Source organism: Macaca fascicularis, chromosome 7, assembly GCF_037993035.2.
Source record: "Macaca fascicularis isolate 582-1 chromosome 7, T2T-MFA8v1.1".
In the NCBI taxonomy this organism is placed as follows: Eukaryota; Metazoa; Chordata; class Mammalia; order Primates; family Cercopithecidae; genus Macaca; species Macaca fascicularis.
Genome location: NC_088381.1, coordinates 117699137 through 117717924, shown reverse-complemented (window position 1 = coordinate 117717924; position 18788 = coordinate 117699137). Strand labels below are relative to the sequence as shown.

Below are 18788 nucleotides of genomic sequence, written 5' to 3'. Positions count from 1 at the left end.
TTCTTTTTTGAGACAGGGTCTCTGTCACCCAGGCTGGTGTCACTCAGTGCAGTGACAGGATCATGGCTCTCCACAACCTCTACTTCCTGGACTCAGGTGATCCGCCCCCCTCAGCCTCCCAAGTAGCTGGGACTACAGGCACCCACCACTATGCCCAGCTAATTTTTGTATTTTTTTAGAGATGGGGTTTCTCCATGTTGCCCAGGCTGGTCTTGAACTCCTGGGCTCAAGTGATCCACCCACCTCAGCCTCAGTCTTCCAGAGTCCTAGGATTACAGGTGTGAGCCACTGCTCCTGGGCCTTCTTTCTCTTAAATGGAACTGTAGGTGGTATTTTGAAAATTATTGTTCTCATTACTTATTATGCTAGGCAAAAATTAAGTAGTAAAGAATATATTTAAACATTGGTCTTCAACTCTTTGGAACTATGAAGCAGAGTTTAAGCACGACTGTTCCAGCTTAGATGGTATATGTATCAGAAAAAGATAAAAAATATGTTGAGATATTAATTCAAGTGTTTTTGCATTTTTTTTAAAGAGTGGTATAAATTGCTTTTGTAACTGTTATTTTCCCTTTTTAGGAAAACCTATTTGATTCTTTGACAGGCCAGCCACATCCTGAAGATGTACTACTGTTTGCCATTCCAATATGTGCCCCTTACACCACCATGACAAACTACAAGTAAGTTACCATTAGTTGACAGAATGGCTTTTGTGAATTGTTTTGTAATGTCTATTTAGTAACACATGTAATTCCTTTTTAAAGATATAAAGTGAAACTTACTCCTGGAGTGCAGAAAAAGGGAAAAGGTATTTAAATTTGTTTTTTTGAATTATGATTTTAAACAGTTCAGTGACTTAACAGGAGTAGATTATTCTTACTTTTTTATTTACAGCTGCAAAAACAGCCTTGAATAATTTCATGCATTCCAAAGAAGCAACAGCAAGAGAAAAAGACTTATTCCGCAGCGTAAAGGTAAAGTTCTCCTTCAGAAAAGGAATGTGGAGACTGACAGTACAATTTAAAATGTTAGCAGTTTTTTGTTATTTTAGTAGAAAATGCTGTCTTATTAGAAGCAGTAATACCATTTCAGCTAAAAGTTTGGAAATGTTTTTCTTTTTTGTCATAAAAGAAACATGATTGACTATATAGGATGTGAAGATATTCAGCAATTTTCTTTTTTTAGGACACAGATTTATCAAGAAACATTCCTGGCAAAGTGAAAGTGTCTGCACCCAATCTTCTGAATGTAAAAAGGAAATAGCTGAAATGAAATTCTAAAATATTTGAGAAGAGCCAATTTTATAGCCTTTTGGAAGTTCAAAGATGAAAACACCATGTATCAGGACTTCTGCATTATAAAAATGAACTAAACATTGCCTTGCTCTATTCACCAAAAGGACTTAATTCTTGTTTTTTTCCCAGTTTTATATAGAGGAAACACTGTCTATGATAGGATTTCCTAAAGTATTTGTGGATAGTTAAATGCTAATTATATACATCTGTAATTATTCTACATTTTCTTGACATTTGGGAGGTTAATACCAAGTATTCATTTCATGATGTAAAGAAACTGAACAGTGAAGTGGCTTGATTGCTTAGACTACTGACTTGTTAAGTCTACTGTATATAACATCTAATATATATATTACGGGCCAGCCACAGGGGTGTATTTAGGATTGTGTCTTGAAAACTAAGTATTGGAGTGGATTTTCTTCTGCTTTCATCTATACTTGTCAAAAAATATATTAGACCAAAATGTAAAATGTAAGTAATAATTCTCATGACTCAGCTTAGTAAGTCCTAGAAGAAATTGGTGTTAATCATTTCTATTCATTTGTAGACCTTCAGGTTTGATCTTATTTTTTTCCTTGTAGTCTCATTCAGTTCTGTACCATTTTAATTTCCACCTTTACTAATTAATTACCAATATAGCACGTTACAGAGCATCTTAACCTATAATACCAGAAGTGCATTTTAAGGCTTACCACTAAAGACTCTGACCCACTTTTCCTGTCTCTTAACAGAATGGAAAATGAAATCATTATTTCCATTCCTTCATGAGCTACAAAACTTTTTAATTAATTAAAAAAAAAACTTCGTGGCCGGGCGCGGTGGCTCAAGCCTGTAATCCCAGCACTTTGGGAGGCCGAGGCGGGTGGATCACGAGGTCAGGAGATCGAGACTATCCTGGCTAACATGGTGAAACCCCGTCTCTACTAAAAATACAAAAAAAACTAGCCGGGCGTGGTGGCGGGCGCCTGTAGTCTCAGCTACTTGGGAGGCTGAGGCGGGAGAATGGCGTGAACCCGGGAGGCGGAGCTTGCAGTGAGCCGAGATCACACCACTGCACTCCAGCCTGAGAGACACAGCGAGACTCCGTCTCAAAAAAAAAAAAAAAAAAAAAACTTCGTAATTGACTGGAGAACACCTGCCTGTATTCAGCATGACCACCTGCTCCAGCCGCTGCGCTGGAGCGTTAAGGTCAAAGTACTACATAGTTGTTGGTCCCTCCACACTTTGTTTTCCCAGCCTCGTCATAATGTGAATATTAATGTTTAAAAAAAAAAAAACCCTTTATTATGTTGTATTTACAACACTAGGTTACATGATTATAGACTACTCTTGCCATTAAAAAAAAATCTATAATGTTTTTAAAAAATGACTTCAGCATTTTGATGATGGTAGGACTATTTAGTATAATGTTTCTACAGATATATATCCTGAAGTTACCGAAAAGGAAATGTAACAACCATTCTCCAGGGTAAAAAGCCCAACCATTACTTTTCTTTTACTTTAATAGAGGACAGCTACTGGTGTTAAATACATTTATTGTAAACTTTATAGACACAAAAATAGGTTCTCTAGGCCATTCACATGCACATTAAAACCAAAAGCTGCAAACTACAACAATGCATATAATTATACAAATGATGCCACTCTGTGATGTTTACAGGATTGCTGTCCATGCAAGGTGATCATAGGCATTATTTATGAAGCGTTAAGATCCAGAAGTGTTGTTACTACCAAACCTCTGATTAACACTGTGAAGTAAGTGTTTTGGAAGGCAGTTCCATGAGTTGGCTAACATTTCTTTAAAGCAAATGACTGCTTCTAAGCTTAGCCTGAAAGTGGACAAGCAAAGAGAAAAGTAATTTCACTTTACTGTTTAGAAGTACATTCACTTGAAAAACTACATAAAACATCCCTCTTTCTTCAAAGATTTTCATAGGAACTGGTTATCGCAATGAAGTTTTATTATTGCCCTAAATAATCCATAAACCTGGTTTTTTGAGAGTGCTAAGTCTTAGGAAACAATTTTAAATAATCTAAGTGCCAAGTACAAAGTTAACTTACCGTACAAGAGATTTTGGTTGAACTGAAAATATTAGTATTTCATTACTGTGTGCCTGAAACATAGGAAGAACACATTTAAAAGCAAATGCTTTTTTTTGCAAGTAAGTTTCAGTAATAATATGAAGGTAGTATACTTACAGCTCTGTGATGGACAAGCAGGTTGTTGGCACATCCACCAAAAACAATTACTTCTCCTTCATCACTGGCACAAGCTGTGTGCCATAACCTGCATTTAAAACAAAAACTTGAGTTTGAAGTCACCCAGAACGCCAGCTGGTCATTTGAGCTATGAAATAAAGACTAGAGATCTTAAGGTAGTTCATACCAAAACATCATAGCGAGAAGTAAAATCTTTTTTTGTTTGTTTGTTTTAGAAGTAAAATCTTAAGGGAAAGTAGCAAAAGCAGATCAATCAATATCTATTTTATCTGGATATTATTTTATCTCTCTGGTCAGTTCTCATTTATGCAATGAGGAGTTTGAACTGAACGATCTGTTCTCTAGGTCTTTGTTAGCAATAAAAGTTGTATGGGAGCTGAGTGGTATATGCCTTCTTCCATAGGTAGGGCCAACTGGCCTTACACAGAACATCTGAGGGATGGTGAAAGCCCTGCTTGAGTAAACTATAAAGTCTCAGAAGGCCTGGTAGTGTTATGGAGAGATCATTTGTGCAAATGAAGTCTTACTGGCATGACTATACTTGGTTTAGAGGCTTGGGGAAAAAATGCAGGCTTTGAACACTAATTCTGACTGTATCATTTCTTTTAGCATTTTGTTTTGAGATTAACAAGAGAAAATTATTGGTGTTTAATAAGCTTTTCTTTTTGGATGATTTGATTTCTTCATCTTTGTTATACAGTGCTACTGTAAATCGAATGGACAGTTCTTGTTTTTTCCCCATGTAGTGTTTTTTTTTTGAGACAGTCTTTCTCTGTCACCCAGGCTGGAGTGCAGTGGTGCAATCTCAGCTCACTGCATCCTCTACCTCCTGAATAGCTGGGACTATAGGCATATACTACCACACCTAGCTAATTTTTTCTATTTTTTATAGAGATGGGGTTTTGCCATGTTGCCCAAGCTGGTCTTGAACCCCTGGGTTCAAGCAATCTGCCTGCCTCAGCCTCCAAAAGTGCTGGGATTACAGCTGTAATCCTGCAATCCCACTGCACCTGGCCTCCCATGTGATTAAGGTTTAAAAATTTTACCCATTCCAGCACCTCTACCCTTTTTATTTTTTTGAAGACAGAGTTTTGCTCTTGTTGCCCAAGCTGGAGTACAATGGCACGATCTCAGCCCACTGCAGCCTCTACCTCCCTGGTTCAGGCGATTCTCCTGCCTCAGCCTCTCAAGTAGTTGGGATTACAGGCATGTGCCACCACGCCCAGCTAATTTTGTATTTTTAGTAGAGATGGGGTTTCACCATGTTGGCCAGGCTGGAACTCCTGACCTCAGGTGATCTGCCTGCCTCGGCCTCCCCAAGTGCTAGGATTACCCGTGTGAGCCACCACACCTGGCTGACCCTCATTTTTAATAAACTTAGATGCAGTTCAACTCATTGAAGTGAAAAGCTTGATTGTATATTTTAACTATGTGTCAATTTTATAATGGAAGGAAGCAGCAAAAATAAAATTCCACCCCTGTTCTTCATACACAGATGATGGAAAGGAGAGCATTTAATACTAGGATAACATTGGTTTTCTTTTCATTAAGAAGTATTTCAAGCCTTAGTGAATGCTAAGATTTTTATAAATAAGAATGCTGGATATAATGCAGCCAAAACCTCAATTCTTACATCTTGTGCATATTCAGTATAAGAATTGCCTTTAAATACCTTGGTTTTTCAGTATATGGATGATTAAATTGTATCCATTCATTTTTACTGATGCAGTAAGTCCAGGCATCACCTGATTAAAGCAAAGAAAAAAGAGCTATGAAGTATATTAGTCTACCAATATGACATTGACATTTAAAGGGCACAGTTTTGGCAAGAAAGGTAATAAATCAGATCATGAGTAGATACAGAGCGTATATTTTCTTTTCTTTTTTTTTTTTTTTCCTGCAATTAACAAAGTAAGCCCTTTGCATGTTATAGCCCTTCAGCAGGGCTCTTAAGTGCTCCAGGTTCTTTATTGAGCAGAAGTATGCCATATAGTACAATTATAGCTATGTTACAGGATCAAAGTTAATTTCACACCTTCCAACCAACCCTATAAGCCCTCTCGTTAAGTCTCTAATAGACTCATTTTCAGCTATTATATATAGATGATATATGATGATTTTGTTATCATATTTTTCAAGGACTTACTTAGTGGCTGTTTATCAGTGGTAAATCCTCCAAAGAGAAAAAGATGATCTGAAGAAACTGGTGTTAGTGAGTGCCAAGATCGGCCAACTGGGCATATGCCTTGTGGAATTCTGAAAATAACAGCTAAGTTACAATATCTGCATTTAGAAGCAGCTACTGTATTTTTAAGTTTTCTTTTAAAATGTATATGTACATGTTACGGAAAAAGAGACCTTAAGTTTAAAAAGGCTTCTTAGTATAAACTACATGCTTTATACTGAAATATTTTCTTTGAAGATAGAATCGACTTCAGACCTTTTATTTTCAACAAACACTGAGCACATGCTATGTACTAGGCACACAGTTACGGGAACTGGAAACAGAAAACTAAAATTCATTCCTTAAGGACCTAGTAATTATGTTTTATTTAATTTCATAGTTACAGAAAAGTTAAGCAAGGACATTATATATCAATAGTAGGGAATATAGGGTAAAAACAATCTGAATTTTGGAAAAACTTATCTAAAGCGATACCTACAATTCATTCCACTCCCATGTATCCAGATTAAGATAGTGAAGATCATTCATTCTAGCATCCTAGAAAAGGATAATTAAGTTATCATTTTGAAGAATTCAAAAGCAAGTCATTGAAGTTGTTTAAATACTTACTCGATATCTGCCTCCAAACACAAAGCCTCTATTTCCGACAGTTGCACAGGCATGGGCAGCACGAGGTGAAGGTGTTTTACCCTATTAGAGTCACATAAGCAAGTCAGTACATAAGTGAACTTTTTATAAACAGAGGGAAAATACCAGACTCGACTCTGGATATGGGATAAGAATATGTAAGGCATTGGCCGGGCGCGGTGGCTCAAGCCTGTAATCCTAGCACTTTGGGAGGCCGAGACGGGTGGATCACGAGGTCAGGAGATCGAGACCATCCTGGCTAACACGGTGAAACCCCGTCTCTGCTAAAAATACAAAAAATTAGCCGGGCATGGTGATGCATGCCTGTAATCCCAGCTACTCGGAGGCTGAGGCAGGAGAATAGCGTGAACCCAGGAGGCGGAGCTTGCAGTGAGCCAAGATGGTGCCAATGCACTCCAGCCTGGGCGACAAAGCGAGACTCCGTCTCAAAAAAAAAAAAAAAAAAGAATATGTAAGGCACTTGAGCTTTTAAAAGTTGGAGTGTAGACTTAGAGACAACAGCAGTACTACAAGCTGACTACCAAAACTTGGCATTTTAATTTTCTATTTTTGAGATGTGCTACTGAATGGGCTGGCTAACATAACAGGCTGCTTTATTTTTTCTCTTTTAAAATAAAGGCTGGCATATTATATAATATCTGTGTCAGAGGGAAAAGAAATATAATATCTGTGTCAGAGGGAAAAGAAATCTAATATTTAAGTAATACAAGTTCCTATCTAGTGCAGAGTTATTTAATTACAGGTTGAGTATCTGTAATCAGAAAATCCAAAATCTGAAATGCTCCAAAATCTGAAAATTTGAGTGCCAACATGATACTGAAAGGAAATGCTCATTGGAGCATTTTGGATCTTTGGATTAGAGATAGCTGTTAAGTATATAATACAAATATCCCCAAATCTGAAAAAAAATCAAACACTTCTATCATGTAAAATGTATTAGATAGGTTGGGCATGGTGATTCATGCCTGTAATCCCAGCACTTTGGGAGGCCGAGGCGGGCGGATCACGAGGTCAGGAGTTCGAGACCATCCTGGCAAACACGGTGAAACCCCGTCTCTACTGAAAACACAAAAAAATTTGCCAGGTGTGGTGGCAGGCGCCTGTAGTCCCAGCTACTCTGGAGGCTGAGGCAGGAGAATGGCGTTAACCCGGAAGGCGGCGGAGCTTGCAGTGAGCGGAGATCGCGCCACTGCACTACAGCCTGGGCAACAGAGCAGGACTCCGTCTCACAAAAAAAAAAATTAGCTGGGCCTGGTGGCGGGCGCCTGTAATCCCAGGTACTCAGGAAGCTGAGGCACGATAATTGCTTGAACCCGGGAGGCAGACGTGGCAGTGAGCGGAGATCCCGCCACTGCACTCCAGCCCAGGCAACAGTGTAAAACTGTCTCAAAAAAAAAGTATTAAATAATAGATGCTGCATTAGTCATTTCATACATTCATTAAACTTCTGTGTTCTAGATTCCTTGGAAATCATTAAAGTTATGGATCTTATCCCCAGAAAACAAGAATGAACTGTCACTTTTACAGTATCTTCCAACTCTGGTATACCTCTCTCCGCACCCCAACCCTCCCCGTTTTATTCTTTAGCAACTCACAGTAGTTATAGGCTGGCTCCAGGTAAATGTTTCAGTATCTAAAATATGTACATGATCATTCCATCCTCTTGGATGACTTGAATTCTACAGAAAATAAGAATCTGAGTTATTTTACAAATGATATTTATAAAATTAGATGGCCTGCCTGATTACCAAAGAAAAGTGCACAAAACTTATTAGCAAACATAAAATGTATTATTTCAATATACTAAGGAGGCCATATGCAAATACAGAACTTCACTTACCCAAAAAGATGTTTCATCAAATTCAAAAGTTCCCAATACTTTATCTTCAGGCAAATATCCATACCCTCCAAAAAATATTAACCTGTTTGATGAAAAACCAAGACACTAAAAATTCAAATACCCGTAGGATAGGATACAAGCACTTTATCTTAAGTGCTGTGTTAAATGCTTTCATGTATTTACTCAGTTAATCTTCATATGGGCCCTATGAGGTATGTTCTGTGCAAATGGTCACTGGTTAAGGATACTTGAATGGTAAAGCACTTTACACATAAAAACCCAAACCTGTAATGCTACCAACTCACTTGTTTTTATATACCCAGACTCCAAGTTTGTCCTTTGATGATGGAGGAATTCCTTGGCAATCAATTCTTTCCCATTGTAACACTCTGTCTGTAGACCTTGAATCCAGCATGTAGAACTGTCAGAAGCAATGGTTTCCGTTAGATTTGGTTATATGAAAGAAATTCAAGTTTAGCATTTAATTTTACTATGATTTATGATAAGAGTACCATCTAATTCAGTGCTACTGGAATTGTGACTGCAGACTGGCTGCCAGACTGCTCAGAGTCCAGATTAGGACTCTGTGACTGAATACCAATCTCCTAAGTCACTAAGCACACAGTTAGCTCGACTAATTTTTTTTTCATAGCCGCACTTTATTTTTTTTTTTAAGAGACAGGGTCTCTCTTGCCCAGGCTGGAGTGCAGTGGCACAATCATAGATTACTATAATCTCAACTCCTAGGCTTAGTTATCTTCCCACCTTAGCTTCCCAAGTAGATGGACCACAGGCATGGACCACCATACCTGGCTAAGACAGCCATATATTTTCTTTTCCCATTTTTATTTTTTTATTTTTTATCTCAATAGGTTTTTGGGGAACAGGTGGTGTTTGGTTACATGTCTAAGGTCTTTCGTGGTGATTTCTGCGATTTTGGTGCACTCATCACCCAAGCAGTGTACAGTGTACCCAATGTGTAGTCTTTTATCCCTCATCCACCTATCACCCTTTCCCTCTGAGTCTCCAAAGTCATTGTATCATTCTTATGCCTTTGCATCCTCATAGCTTAGCTCCCACTTACGACTGAGAACATACGGTGTTTGGTTTTCCATTCCTGAGTTACTTCACTTAGAATAACGGTCTCCATTTCCATCTAGGTTGCTGCAAATGCCATTATTTTGTTCCTTTTTATGGCAGAGTAGTATTCCCTGGTATATGTATGCACTACATTTTCTTTATCCACTTGTTGATTGGTGGGCATTGGGCTGGTTCCATATTTTTGCAATTGCAAAACTGTGCTGATAGCCATATTTATTTTATTATTATTATTTTTGGTGGGGACAGAATCTCACTGTCACCCAGGCTGGAGTGCAGTGGCATGATCTTGGCTCACTGCAATTTCTGCCTCCTGTAGCTGGCATTACAGACATGCACCAACATGCCCAGCTAATTTTTGTATTTTTAGTAGAGACAGGTTTTTGTCATGTTGGCCAGGCTGGTCTCAAACTCCTGGCCTCAAGTGATGTGCCCACTTGGGCCTCCCAAAGTGCTGGATTGTAAGCATAAGCCACCACACCTGGCCCTGATATAGGGACTCTGAATTGTAGTTATTTAATTTATGGGTATCAGAATGGTATTACCCAAAAAAAATTAGGTTTAGTAATTTTACCTTTAAATTCAATTTAACAAATATGTACTTGGTGCCTCTTTAAGATTAAAGAGTTAATTGAGTTAATCTTTAAGATTAAAGAGATTAAGGATCAATACTTAAATTAATTAACTTTAATTAATTAAGGATCTTTCCTTTAAAGGGTTCACATCCAGGCAACTGAATATATCTGACCACAATATATGTATTTCTTCTCTGAGACACTCAAGCTTCCACTGAGTCAAACTTAAAACACACAGCCCTAGCCACTCGACATACTACCATTGTTTCTGTAACTACCTCCATAAAACCACAGCTTGTCTCCTTGTCCATAAAACCTTGTCCATAAAACCACAGCTTGTCCCAAGCTTTTAAGTTGTGTCAGTTATTGTTCTCCCCCTTGGCTCTGAAATATATATGGCTCAATGATAGCCTATAGATGTGCCTCACAATCTTTCAGGCATAGAACTCTTTCTTCAAGCAAAATACAAAGCAAAAGCCCAATGTATACAAACAAAAGTGGAGCTACACATGTTAAAACGGAGGAGGAAGGGGCAGCTTGGAGCCTACCTAACACCATATGCTCCTCCCACAGGTGTCCCAAGGCATCTGAAATCCCTAAAGTTTCTAAGAACATAGTTTGAAACCATCTCAGCCACATGTTCCATCCACTTGGAATTTCCATAATTAAGACATTTGCTGCCGGGCGCGGTGGCTCACGTCTGTAATCCCAGCACTTTGTGAGGCCGAAGCAGGTGGATGACCTGAGGTCAGGAGTTCAATACCAGCCTAGCTAGCATGGTGAAACCCTGTCTCTACTAACAATACAAAAAAATTAGCCGGGCACGGTGATGCATGCCGGTAATCCCAGCTACTCAGGAGGCTGAGGTACGAGAATCACTTGAACCTGGGAGGCGGAGGTTGCAGTGAGCCAAGATTGTGCCACTGCATTCCAGCCTGGGCGACAGAGCAAGACTCTGTTCCCCACCCCGTCCCACCCCAAAAAAAGGCATTTGCTTATATCTCTTTATCTTGGCTACTCCTTCCAGTTTTTTTATTCAGTTCAAGCATCACCTCTTCGGTCAAGATTTTTCTTGTTCTGTTCCCTCATCCCACCAAACACAATGTCAAAGACTTTTTCAGATTCAACAATACTTACTGAGTTACTTTCTATATGCCAGGTGCTGTGTATCTCTCTAGCAGATGCTACTGCAGTGATTTACTTACTATATGTGTCCCTTCTAGAATGAGTTCCAAGAGGTGAGAACTGTATCATTCTTCTGTCTCCAGTGTCCAGTCAAGTGCTCAGCATATAAAGTGCTTACTAAGTTGCCCACTTAGTAGACTCCTATCGATTCATTTATTTGGCAACTCAATAAGCACTAATACATGGCATATGTATCATTTCTGATTGACTTAATCTGTCTCTTATTGGTCTGAAAGAGAAGAAGTGATGTCTTTTTCCTACTTGGAACAAAATACGGCAAAGTCTGAACAGCAGTATCTTTGGCACCACTTTATAGGAATGTTAACATGTAGTTTTGTCAGTTTTAATTTATCCTTATGGCTTTCTGACTGGTTGGCCTGCTCATTTTTACCCTTCCCTCCATTACATCTTGTCTTTATTTTGTCTGCAATTTTATTACTAATGTTCATCTAACATTTAAGGGTTCTAAGAGAACAAGTAGCTGCAAAAAGCACAAAGAAAAACCACTCAGGAAGTTACTGCACACAAGTTACCAGCAAAAGTTGATTTTACATAATGCCTAGGTAAATACAGATTGACAAACAAAATACTAAAATGCACATTCATATCATAATCAAGTACAAATCATTTTTAACTGGGACACAAATAAGTCTTGGGCTAACCTTAGAAATTTGCAGTTGTTTGAAAGATAGTAAGAATAAAAATGCCTCCAGCCATAATCCTTGGAAACACTAACCTTATTGGTATTGCCTCTTGAATGGTGTCCTCCAAACAAGTACAGCACCCTGTCTACACACACAGCACAGCTTCCTGACATAGAAGGAGGAACATCACCTTCAGTGTTGATTTTTTTCCTAAGGGGGAATAAATTAAATGTATGTAAGTTAAAGGGAAAAAATGCAGAAGTCTATTTTTCTTCTACTTATATCCTCACAATAAAGGAATAAAACGAGAAGGCAGAGTAGACAGTGCCTCTAGGGTCTCTTCTAGGTCTAAACTTAGTTCAAGGAATGTGTTTTTCCCTCTTTACCTATTCCACAGACAGTGCCAGCTGGCCCCATTGTACAGGCATAATGAGAGATTCTGAAAGCCTAAGTCATATTTTACTATTCTAGGAGCATACCATTTTATGTTTCTCAGACTAAATTGTTTGCTATTTATTTACATGGCCATAAGTTGTTTTGTTTTTGGGTGGGCCAGGAGCCCAGAAGGAAAACCTCAACATTCCCAGTCCTGATAGATTAATTCAGTGTTTTTTCTTCAGTCGCCTTTTAGCTGTTCATATGCATCAGATTCAGTCCTTTATGTAACACTACAAACAGGAAGTGCCATGTGCCAGGCATTCCTGAGTGCTTTGTATGTATTAACTCATTCTGAATCTAAAAATTGATCTGAATCAACCTAAGGAATCTAATATTCAAAATTCTAACAGTATACTCAAGGTCTTCTGCTAAAACTGTCAGATATAATATTTATCTTTGCTAAACTTAAAGTTTTAGAAGGCTCACTTTTTAAAAAGTTACTATTTTTGGCTGGGCACAGTGGCTCACGCCTGTTATTGCAGCACTTTGGGAGGCCGAGGCAGGTGGATCACAAGGTCAAGAAACCGAGACTATTCTGGTTAACATGGTGAAACCCCATCTCTACTAAAAATACAAAAAATTAGCCGGGCGTTGTGGCACATGCCTGTAGTCCCAGCTACTAGGGAAGCTGAGGCAGGAGAATGGTGTGAACCCAGGAGGCGGAGCTTGCAGTGAGCCGAGATTGCGCCACTGCACTACAGCCTGGGCAACAGACAGAGCGAGACTCCCTCTCAAAAAAAAAAAAAAAAAGTTATTAATTTTAAATAGAAACAGGGTCTCACTGTGTTGCTCATGCTGGTCTTGAACTCCTGGGCTCAAGTGATCCTCCCACCTCAGCCTCCCAAAGTGCTAGGATTACAGGTGTGAGCCACCACACCTGGCCTTAAAAATTATTTTTTAAAATATGTAGCATTCCGCTTTTAAGAGAATTATAAATTCCCAATTCTCTAGAAAAGGATTAAGAAACAGCTTCATATTAACACCAATTTGTTATATACAGAAATACTCATGACTTATTTTTAGTTTGTAACTTTTTTTTTTTTTTTGAGATGGAGTCTTTTTGTCACCCAGGCTGGAGTGCAGTGGCACTATCTCTGCTCACTGCAAGTTCCACCCCCTGGGTTCATGCCATTCTCCTGCCTCAGCCTCCCGAGTAGCTGGGACTACAGGCGCCCACCACCACGTCCAGCTAATTTTTTCGTATTTTTAGTTGAGACGGGGTTTCAGTGTTCGCCAGGATGGTCTTGATCTCCTGACCTCGTGATCCACCTGCCTCAGCCTCCCAAAGTGCTGGGATTACAGGCATGAGCCACCGTGCCCGGCCTAGTTTGTAAATCTTAAACTTTTTTGTTTTTTGAGATGGAGTCTCACTGTATCAGCCAGGCTGGAGTACAATGCCGTGATCTTGGCTCACTGCAGCCTCTGCCTCCCGGGTTCAAGTGATTCTCCTGCCTCAGCCTCCCTAGTAGCTGGGATTACAGGCACCTGCCATCATGCCTGGCTAATTTTTGTAGAGACGGGGTTTCACCGTGTTGGCCAGGCTGGTCTTGAACTCCTGACCTAAGGTGATCTGCCTGCCTCAGCCTCCCAAAGTGCTGGGATTACAGGCATGAGCCACAGCATCCCGCCTCTTAAGTGGGACTACTATGGTAATTTTGAGATCTACCAGTAAGTAAAATATTTAAAGCACAAAGTTCTCACAAAGCACACCATGGGGAAAACTACTTTGTAAATCCCCAACCATGGCTAACCCAGCATTTTGAGAAACACCTAAATTCTACCAGGGACATGCTTTTGACTACTACTACTATGAAACTGGCAAAAGATCATTTCAGATTATCTCCAGTTTTCAAAAAGGGCAAACTGGAGGTCATTTTGGTTTTTAAACAGAACAACACTCTTTTTAAAAAGATTTGCGCCGAGCGCGGTGGCTCACGCCTGTAATCCCAGCACTTTGGGAGGCCGAGAGGGGTGGATCACGAGGTCAGGAGATCGAGACCATCCTGGCTAACACGGTGAAACCCCGTCTCTACTAAAAAATACAAAAAACTAGCCGGGCGAGGTGGCGGGCGCCTGTAGTCCCAGCTACTTGGGAGGCTGAGGCAGGAGAATGGCGTAAACCCGGGAGGCAGAGCTTGCAGTGAGCTGAGATCCGGCCACTGCACTCCAACCTGGGCGAGAGAACTAGATTCTGTGGCAAAAAAAAAAAAAAAGATTTGCATGCAAATTTTGAGAGCTCATTAAAATAGAATACCACCTTTATTTTTAGGAGATAAAATTCTATACAATCTAAAATCTAACAACCATTTAAAATCCTTTCCTTATTCAAGATAGAAGACTTAGTATCTTGAAAAAAATGGAACATTATCTTTCCATTCTAGATCTGAAGCCTCTACATCTATTTTAAATATTACTATGATACTTGGGATAGAAATTTATTCTAAGTTATCAGAAGTATCTAGTAACTACAGAACAGGTGCTAAATTAAGCTTAGCAGCTAAGCTAAAGTAGCAGAACAGTGTTTTTAGAATATATAAATAGCTTAAAATGGGTTTTACATTTTTTTCTTTGCAGCCACATCTGATTTGTTTGTTTGTTTTTGGAGACAGTTTTGTTCTGTTACCCAGGCTGGAGTGCAGTGGTGCAATCTTGGCTCACTGCCACCTCTGCCTCCCGGGTTCAAGAAATTCTCTCACCTCAGCCTCCCAAGTAGCTGCAATTACATGTGCACATCACCACACCTGGCTAATTTTTGTATTTTTAGTAGAGATGGGGTTTCACCATGTTGCCCAGGCTGGTGTTGAACTCCTGACCTCAAGTGATCCGCCCGCGTCGGCCTCCCAAAGTGCTGGGATTATAGGCGTGAGCCAGCCACCATGCCCAGCCCTTATCTGAATTTTTTAGTCCCCCTTATAATATCCATATTTACCATCTTCCAGTCTCCATGTTGTAGATCCATAGTTCTTCTCTAGGCAGATAAAAGTCATATAATCCTCTGACTTGATTACTCTAAAAATAAAAAAAAATTATAAATATAAAAACTGATTTTAAAGAGGCACTACTGTATTTTTTAAATCGATCTTGACATACTAATTTGATGAAAAGTTAAATAGGTATTATAGTACACAATCCTCCCCCCAACCCATGCCACACACTCAAGGTAAAGCTCAATATAGATAGCTCTTAATTCAGAATTTTGATACAGCAGTTACAATAGGGCAAGAAGAGATCTCTGGGAACTTTTTTTTTTTTTAATCCAAGTCTCTATCGCTCAGGATGGAGTGCAGTGGCGCGATCTCTGCTGGCTCACTGCAACGTCCACCTCCTGGGTTCAAGCAATTCTCATGCCTCAGCTCCTGAGTAGCTGGGACTACAGATAGCTTGCCATCACACCTGGCTAATTTTTGTATTTTTAGTAGAGACAGGGTTTCACCATGTTGGCCAGGCTGGTCTCAAACTCCCGACCTCTAGCAATCCACCCACCTCAGCCTCCCCAAGTGCTGGGATTACAGGCTGTGAGCCATTGTGCCCAGCCAAGAGATCTCTGGGAACTCTCTAAGGCAGCTTTATCCTGAACAGAACCATGCACCAAATTTCAGCTGCAAGACTTCGGGAGACTACCTGTGCCATCGTCAGCAGGCTGTTACTGAAATTGCCTGATCCACACTGATCCACACTAACACGATGCGTGGTTTTCTAGGCACGCCTTCCTTTCACCTATTCATTCTCTAAGCAGCAACAGAGAGGGCAGAACTGCAAATATGCAAAATATTAAATCCTCATGCAGAATTTTAAGTTCTTTGTTCTGCTCCATTTCCCTTCAGGTATTAATTCCTAACACAGACTGAGCCTACCATATGCTGCAGCTGAAAGCTATCCATGGATTGCTTTATGTAATCCTTACAACAACCCTAAAAAATAGCTGATTTTATGAGAAAATGAGTTTAGAGTTTAAGTAATTTGCCCAAGGTTATTTATGAAGTAATGGTGGCGCCAGGATTCTATCCTTTCCCTGAACTTTAACAACTGCTTGACATTCCCTGCCTTTGACCCTCCCTAGCCACTTTCCAAACAATGTTGATACAGTACACGACTGCGGCTAGCCAAAAATGGGTGTCAAAGTCCAGCAAGCTTGAATAATAAACATACAGAAACAGAACAGTTGACCATGTAAACACTTCTTTTTCCACCCCACCGGTGATGAAGGGAAAGGCTGGAAGTGGGCTGACCCAGAGGTGACCAGCCTGTCCTGGGGAGGAAAACTGCCTACTATGTAGGAAGCCAAGGTTTATTGCCTTTGAAACAGTCTCCAAGGGCTTCTGTGCCTACCCTCAGAGTTCCAGCCACCAGCCATAAATGGGGAGGGCAGTCTGTTTCAGAACCATCCAATTCAGTGATTGTGTGCTTCTCCCTGAATCAGTCCCAATCATCCAGGCCTTTTTAAATCCACCACAAGAAATACTCCACATTGAGAATCCTCCCCTGCCCCACTCCCAAAGTCTCATTCTTTCATGCTGTCATTTTAAAAATACAATTATGAATTAGGTAGCTTAGACAGAAGTGTAATTGACAGGTTTCTCCAGGGGAATTAATTTACATTTTTATAAGGGTGACTACATGCTTGCCCCCCTCCTTGCAATTCCCTACCCCTTTCTAAAGTATTTTTGAGACAGTTTCCTTCTTGTTGCCCGGGCTGGAGTGCAATGGCGCCGTCTCAGCTCACTGCAACCTCCGCCTCCCAAGTAGCCAGGATTAGGGCGCCCGTCACCACGCCCGGCTAATTTTTTTTGTATTTTTAGTAAAGACGGAGTTTCACCATGTTGGCCAGACTGGTCTCCAGCTCCTGACTTCAGGTGATCCACCTACCTTGGCCTCCCAAAGTGCTAGGATTAGAGGAGTGAGCCACCGCGCCCAGCCCCCCTTTCTATTTTCTAACCACATTCACCGGAGACTGGGAAAAACACTGCAGATTAATTAGGATTGGCAAAAAATTACTTCTGCAGTTAAACCAAATTAAAGTATCAGGACAGCTATCTTTGAAAGCTGTCTCAAAAATGGTCAACTATGATCAAATCAACTGTACCATAAGCTAAAAGCAATCACAAGGCATGGGCATAGGGAGGGCGGAGAACATTTTCAAGACCAAAGAGGAATTTTGTGGTAGGACTGGATCAGAGCCATCCCAGCAAATAAAATTTTAGATTTCCGAGGTAGCAGGGTAAAGAAGGGCAACTGGCTTTAAACTGCTAACTAATCACGTTGTTTATAACCAGGGGATCGGAGAGTCAAAGAGCTGCACTCTGTGTTCATTTGATGCTGTGGATTTTTTGGTTACTGGTGGAGCTTTTCCATTATCTTTAATACGGGTGTCTGCTGAAAAACTTCACCCAGCTGAAGCCAGAAGGAAAATAGTCCTGAGAGGTTCAAACAATAGTATGATGGCCATTTGCACAGGCGAGAAGGCTGAATAAGGTGATTCCTGTAACCTTTTGGAATTCCAGTTTTCCTACACCTCGGACTCCCCGTTAAGTGGGCAGCGGTTTCTAGCTCCAGAGGGTAAAGTCCTCGTAGGCCGTCCTGATAACGCGTCTGAGTGATATCACACACCGTCACCTTACACACCCCAACCCTTCCGAATGCACCGCCCAAGCAACATTAACAGGGCCTTCCCCGGAATAACGCTCCAATGGCAACAACGGGGGTGGGAGTGAGTTGGCTTTGTGAGCACCAGGTTGACGTGCCAGCAGCCCTGGAGGTTCGAGACGGGTTGGGGGACTCGAGAGAAGGAAGATTCCCGCGCGCAAGAAAAACCAACCAACGGGCAGAGTCTGAGGTGGGGCGCGCGACGGAGGCGGGGAGCGCCCTTGGCGGGCCGCTCTGGCCTCCCCGCCTGGCCGCGAACCCAGACCCAAGTCACAGCCGAGCGACGTCTGCCGCGGCCCGGCCACTCACTGACCTTGTAGCCGCCCCAGACGAACATGTGGCGCCCGTCGCTGACGGCTACGTGGCCGCTGCGCTCGGCGGGGCAGGCGAGCTCCATGGACTCATAGCTCTCGAAGGCTGGCCCCGGCAAGTCGTCCGCCCGCATATCCTCGTTGCCATCAGCCATCTTGAGGCTGCACTTTTGCTCACCAGGAATGCCCACACCCGCGAGGGGCCAAAGAAACAAAGGAAAAGGAGAGAAATGCACAGTGGCGCGCGGCAAAAAGAAGGCGGCGGCAAAAGGGACGGCGTTAAGGCCTCTTTGCCGCCTGCGCTCGCGTTTACCAGCCTCCTCGGCCGAGGACGGCTCTCCGCCGCCGCCGGGGCACGCCTGCAGACAGCGGGGCCGCGAGCGGAGCCAGGCGGCGGCGGCGCGGGCCCGGGACCCGGAGCACGGCGGGGAAGAGATCCGGGTCTGGCCGGCTCCCTCTTGCAGCCCGTCCGCCCCGCCTCCTGCAGCCCACGGCCTTGTTTACGCCCCGACCGGAAGCCGCCCGTTCCTCTGACGCCGCCCGCCGAGCTCCGGAAGCGAGGCTGCCGCTCAGCGCCCCCAGCGCCGAGTCCTCCCGCTGCCGCTGCCGCCGCCGCCGCCGCCGCCGCCGCCGCCTCCGCCCGCGCCACAGCCTACGGCCTGGGCACCGCAGCTCTGTGGGGCCCGGCGACTTCCAGTCGCGCTTC

The 18788-nt window shown here is 41.8% G+C and overlaps 2 protein-coding genes across 10 annotated transcripts in view; one reads left to right on the top strand and one right to left on the bottom strand.

Annotated features, from left to right (window-relative positions):
• Positions 1–1954, top strand: part of NEMF (nuclear export mediator factor) — a 70298-nt gene extending 68344 nt beyond the window's left edge. For all 8 annotated transcript variants that reach the window (XM_045396374.3, XM_045396373.3, XM_073997343.1 and 5 more), the window contains 4 exons: positions 580–680; positions 765–808; positions 895–974; positions 1186–1954. In XM_045396374.3, the coding sequence (XP_045252309.1) occupies positions 580–680; positions 765–808; positions 895–974; positions 1186–1263 (303 nt within the window). In that variant the 3' untranslated portion in view covers positions 1264–1954. The remainder of the gene's footprint in view (positions 1–579; positions 681–764; positions 809–894; positions 975–1185) is intronic.
• Positions 1955–2813: 859 nt separating this feature from the next.
• Positions 2814–18558, bottom strand: KLHDC2 (kelch domain containing 2). Of its 2 annotated transcripts, XM_005561196.4 has the most exons (13): positions 18085–18558; positions 15058–15137; positions 11783–11900; positions 8494–8609; positions 8189–8270; positions 7944–8027; positions 6310–6390; positions 6179–6237; positions 5662–5771; positions 5188–5260; positions 3495–3582; positions 3357–3409; positions 2814–3124 (listed from the first exon to the last, which is right to left on the bottom strand). In XM_005561196.4, exons 1-13 carry the CDS (start codon positions 18235–18237, stop codon positions 3001–3003), a joined length of 1221 nt encoding a protein of 406 aa, XP_005561253.1. In that variant the 5' UTR covers positions 18238–18558; the 3' UTR covers positions 2814–3000. The 2 variants fall into 2 exon arrangements, with proteins under 2 accessions (XP_005561253.1, XP_073853450.1); XM_073997349.1 differs by lacking the exons at positions 11783–11900; positions 15058–15137; positions 18085–18558 and adding an exon at positions 11067–11303.
• Positions 18559–18788: the final 230 nt, after the last annotated feature.

Bases quoted from the DNA above. Each gene is read 5' to 3' on its own strand.
- KLHDC2 (XM_005561196.4), bottom strand. From the start codon at position 18,237: ATGGCTGATGGCAACGAGGATATGCGGGCGGACGACTTGCCGGGGCCA. The intron at 8,271-8,493 runs GTGAGTTGGTAG...TTCATCAAACAG, and splicing joins GTCTGGGTATATAAAAACAA to GTTAATATTTTTTGGAGGGT. The intron at 5,772-6,178 runs GTAGGTATCGCT...TGTTATTTTCAG, and splicing joins ACATGGGAGTGGAATGAATT to AATTCCACAAGGCATATGCC.